Source organism: Propithecus coquereli, unplaced genomic scaffold (genome assembly GCF_000956105.1).
Source record: "Propithecus coquereli isolate 6110/MARCELLA unplaced genomic scaffold, Pcoq_1.0 Scaffold815, whole genome shotgun sequence".
Taxonomy (NCBI): domain Eukaryota; kingdom Metazoa; phylum Chordata; class Mammalia; order Primates; family Indriidae; genus Propithecus; species Propithecus coquereli.
The window spans coordinates 636,104-641,384 of NW_012154341.1; the positions used below are offsets into that span (position 1 = coordinate 636,104).

Genomic DNA, 5,281 nt, shown 5'->3' on the forward strand with positions numbered 1-5,281 from the left:
AGTATATCTAAGAGAAATTTATTCTTTTGTCAGAGTGTTTGAGGATAAACTGAAAGGTACATAGGAAACAAAGCAAACAAAAACATGATACAATACTTAACAACAGAGAAAAAATGGGCAAGAAAGGAAAATAAAAGCACAACACATTAGGCTCCTCTATGAATACTATTTATACAGCCATAATAACGTAAATACTAAAAACTGACAGAACCAAACACTATAACATAAACACACAGGGAGAACATGAGAGAGAGGAGCAGCACGGAGGGAGGAGCCACCAAAGCAAGCCTGCTCCTTATCTTCCACACTGGAAAATAAACGAAACCAAAAAAGTACAAAGTAGCAGTATACGTACCTATTGAAAAATATGGATGTTGATATTAGAAGAAACATCAAGAAGCTGAAAGTGATTATCTCTGAAAAGGGGTGGGCTTTCAAGTACTGACTTTTAAAACTATGTACATGGATTTACCTTGATAAAAAGTAAAAATTAAATCTAAAATAAAAATAATTTAATGTCTTTTATGAAGGTCAACACTAATTAGTGAAAACACCTGAACTACAGGGTAAGTCTGTTATTTTTCTTTATCTCCCACTAATGGTAATTTACTCTGTTCCTCTGATTCCCTTCTCTTGTTTACCTGGGCTTTTTGGTGGGGGGTGCGCCATCACTGAAGAATCCAAAAATCTCGTCTATATCAGAGGCCTGGCTCCCTGTAGAAGCCATCCAGTTTCTAAAATAGATTAAACACCACGGACCACAATTAGATATGTGAAGTATACCATTCAAAATAGCACATACATTAAACAGTTTTAATAATCTGTATACCCTTCAAGGTATTTTAGAGGTATCCTCTGCTTAACAGAAATTAATGAGCATTACAAACTTAAAGAATTAAATTAGTCTAACGCCATTTTGCTTCTGTTCCTGAAGGCCTCCCCTGCAAAACAACGTCAACTCATGTTAATCATCGGCCATCACTTTGTGGAGCTTAAGAAATACCTGTTATTCTCCACATGAGATGGGTTTGGAAAAGACTTAGGGGATAAAAGTAACCCATGGATAAGTGTGTTAACAGCCCCCAATTATCCCTTTACTCTCAACTGAAGAAATCACTGGGTCAGGATAGAATAATCAATACTACTTTGCTGACTGACAGACATTCCCTGTTGCTTGACCATTGTGTGCTCACGGTAGTGGGGCGTGTCTCTCCAAACATGCACTGGACCTTTAAATCAAGCCACTGTGAGGAACAGTAAAGATATTATCAAGCAAAGATGTACGGAAAATGGCCAATTATGTTCAGGTACTTGGATAACTAGCAAAAGTAAAAGAATTACCATGATTATAATGAGAACGATAAAGAGGTTTTAACTGCTCAAAACTTTAGTAAGTTTGCTACATCAAAGAACCATTAATTTAAAAATAGTAACATTGTAAACATACAGTACAGAAGACAATACATACTACCAGTTTTGGGTGTTTTATTACATTCCACTCTCACTATTTACAATTGAACTACTAATAATTATTGAAAGTTTACTGTTTTATTAGAAAGCTTTTTTATTAAACTTTTTTAGGTTTTCTGAATTAATTTTTCTGATAAACAGAAGGCTCAGTTCTTAACCCCATATTCCATCACACACAGAGGAATTTTTCTTTAATATCATAATCATTAGGAAAACAGAAATCATAAAAATCACTGAAGGGAGTTAGGAAGTAGATCACCTTTCCAGTCAAATCTTTCATTTTGCTGGTTAAGAAAGCTGGGGCTTGGGAGTAGACAGATGAATCACCTAACTCAGTAAATCCTGCCTTAACTCAATCATCTGGGATGCTTGTTAAAAGTATATGTTCTTAAAATAAAGTCAATTAATTTTTTTAAAAAAAGTACGTTTCCAGGCTGTAATCCGAAATTACAAAACCAGAATTCCCAGGGGATTCTTACAATGTCAAATAGGAAACACCTGAATAAAATGCAAGCTTTATTTTTCTAGAACCAACTATTTTGTTAAAGTGTAGGATGCACATGAGACACACCATCATGCCATTCTCCTCTCCTTGAAATGTATGCATAACAGTCTAATGGCTTCCCAGTTTACTAATACCAATAGCCAGGTTTTAACCATCCTTAAAATATTTTCATGAACTTTTAATTTATGTGAAGTCATTTCCTATTCTCAAGTCTATGCTCTACATTGTAGACCTAGTGATAGTAACGGAAGAGTGGTAACTTCTACCACATACACGACAGCCCATCAGTTTGGGGATATTTTTTAGAAGTACACAAAGAAAAGCTTATGTGTTTATGTCCTTTCCTTAAATATGGTTCTATAAACCCATCATCTAAGCAAATAACTCCCAAGTATAAACACTGTGTACTGAGAGAGATGAAAGTAAAATGTAGAGGGAAATTAATGTTTAGTGAGTTTTGAAGACAGACATCTTCAGAATTCAATGCTGAATTTGGCTACTAAACCAGAGTTTTATTTAACAAATTCTCTTATGGTGCTTATTATATGTCATGCACTATTTATAAATATTAACTCATTTAATCCCTATAACCTTAAGAGGCACTATTATTACCCTGTTTTACAGGTGAGAAAACTGAGGCACAAATATACTGGGTATTTGGTAGTACCGGAACTCAAACTATGGCAACTCTGCCTCCCAAGTCCATGCTCTTAACTACACTATTATTAAGTAAAAATATCCTCCAAGTACAGGTTGAACAACCCAAATGCAAAATCTGAAACTTTCTGAGCACAGACATGACACTCAAGGGAAATGCTCACAGGAATATTTCAGATTTTGGATTTCTGGATTAAGGATGTTTAAATGGTAAATATAATGCAAATATTCAAAAAAAAAAATCTGAAATCCAAACCATTTTAGATGAGGAATATTCAAACTTTTCTAGCTTTTCAACATTTTTTTAACTTGAAGTCTAAACTATAGACAAAGGAAAAGCCTACAATCTATTTAATCGAAAGCAGATTTACCTGAAATAATCCTGTGTGACCCTTAATAGCTGCGTCATAGCCAGGCACTCCACGGATGCAATCTTGGCAGTCAACTAAATTCAGAAGCTCGAATGTCTGGTGACAAGTACCGTTTGTTGTGTGCTTCTTGTCACCACTAACCTACCAGAACCCTGGCTCAGTCCTGTCATTTTCTCCTGGAAAATATGTAAGATCACTTTTGCTAGATTCTGTTTCAGACAGATGGTCAATTCTTGCTGTCTACCCCTGAATACTAAGCTTTCTGGCTTCTGTTTCTTTACAGAGTCAACAGTTCTGAAGGTCCATTCCATCTACTATAATTTTAAAAAAATTAAACATAGCCAGTAGCTTCTGACTAGAATGTTTAGGATCCTCTTATTTAGGAACTGAATGAGAAGTACATTATGCCCACACTACGTTTGATCACATACTCATCTTGTTTTCTAACAGAATAACATCTTTTCCTCAGTCTAAAGGATGCCTCACATGATAAAATCTCACATGGACACCCCAATGGCACATAAGCATAAACCATATTTTATTTCTTCTACAGTACTGTTTTCAGAAAAAAAATCCATTTTAGTATGTACTCGAAACAATGTGCAGTTGTTACTAAACAGCTTCAAAGCCAACCACGAAAATCTAAAACAGAATTCCTAACATGCATCAACTAGTTCACACATTACTTTCTTTACACGATCACTATTTGAGTTTTCATTTTAGCAGAATTGCTATGTATGGCAAAAGTGGAAAATGTTTTTCTGCCACAAGAAAACAAAGGCAATTACCTGTGGCAGTGTCTTCATTACTCCAATTACTGCTAAGCCACTGAGAAATCCTTCAAGGCCAACAGAGTACAGCAAAATAAATTCAGATACTTGGTAAAAGCTGAGAAAAGTAACAGCAACCTCATTAACAAAATTTTTAAGGCTGGAGTCTTCATATGAGATAGAACACTTATACTTTGAAATTTGTCAGCTTTGCAGGAAACAGAATGCTTATAGACAAGGGGCCAAATCAAAGCAAGTGTTCTAGAAAAAAAAAACAGTAAGAAACATGGAAAAGGGACAAGAGAAATGGGACTGGTTACCTGAATGAAATTAAGTTTGTGCATAGCAGAGGACCTGTGCATTTGAACACACCAAAGCAGCCCAGCAGCTCTTGCTCTGACAGTACCTTGGTGCTGGCAAAGACAGCAAACTCTGGCCCTTCCCTCCACCTAAGAATCAGGGTGAGGTCCCCCCCGGCTTTCCTCCTCCTGAGCTGTGTCTCTCCTGTGCTTCGAGTGCATAGTCTGCAGCTCAAACAAGGGGCAAGCCAGATAGAACTCAGAATAATATACCTGGGGGGTGTATTAGCAGAAAAGAAAAATTCTGATTTTTTAAAGCATTTTTGCTGGAAATAAAAGACCTACCAATTAACCACTTGAGAAAGTAGTATATTTCTGGCTTTAAAAAGATCAGTTGTATTTATAGCTAGCCTTCCCCCCCCTCTATTTTAAAAAAATAAAGCAGTGACTAGAATAAAGCAATGACTTATTTCTCTAGCATAAACATTGAAAAGGATTAACTTCATGTCATTTTTTAAGGGAAAAAGATAGTCATCATCTGACTTGAGAAGAAACCAAATCCCTCTAATTGTGGCTTTTGGACTAATTCCAACACTTCTGGTTCTCAGCAACCGTGGGAGGAGGGAGGAAGGAAAGGACACCCAGGATGAGGTATACAAAAGAGCACTCAACAAGCCTGCCGACAATGAACAATTAAATATCCTGCTTGGGTAGCTGATGAATCCAGTTCCATAATGCAGACTATAGCCTTTCCTAACAGGGTATAAAGCAAAGTTGCCATTTTCCAATGCACAGAGAAATTACGTCTACCTGTGCCTGGATGAGTTTTCTGTGTGCCCCAGTCTCCAAGTATTTCCTCTATCTATGGCTTGGTTGGTTCCTACTTTTATGCGTACGTGTGCCTGACACCCACTACCTTTTGTCAGATAAGATCTGTATCACACTCATTTCCTGAAAATTTGCTTTAACATGGTCACTGATAAAATGCCAGACTGATGCCATTTATGCTTGTCATTTTACCAGCAAACAATGACTCACATCTGAACAATGTGAGAATGGCTTCATCAGAGATAGGGTTTCTGAAAGACCTTAAGGATTGAGAGATATAACCCCAAATTCTAGAATGCCCTTTAACTTAAGTCCCCAAATAAACCACTCTGGTATTACAGGCTCAAGGGCTCAGATGTTTTTATCAGTATTAATTATAAA

The 5,281-nt window shown here is 36.5% G+C and overlaps 1 protein-coding gene across 3 annotated transcripts in view; it reads right to left on the minus strand.

Moving 5' to 3' along the window:
* Positions 1 to 5,281, minus strand: part of FAM118B (family with sequence similarity 118, member B) — a 46,013-nt gene that overhangs the window by 19,988 nt on the left and 20,744 nt on the right. For 2 of the 3 annotated variants that reach the window (XM_012663617.1, XM_012663616.1), the window contains exon 2: positions 642 to 734. The exons of the other annotated variant lie outside the window; for it this stretch is intronic. In XM_012663617.1, the coding sequence (XP_012519071.1) occupies positions 642 to 727 (86 nt within the window). In that variant the 5' untranslated portion in view covers positions 728 to 734. The remainder of the gene's footprint in view (positions 1 to 641; positions 735 to 5,281) is intronic. 3 annotated transcript variants of the gene reach the window in all.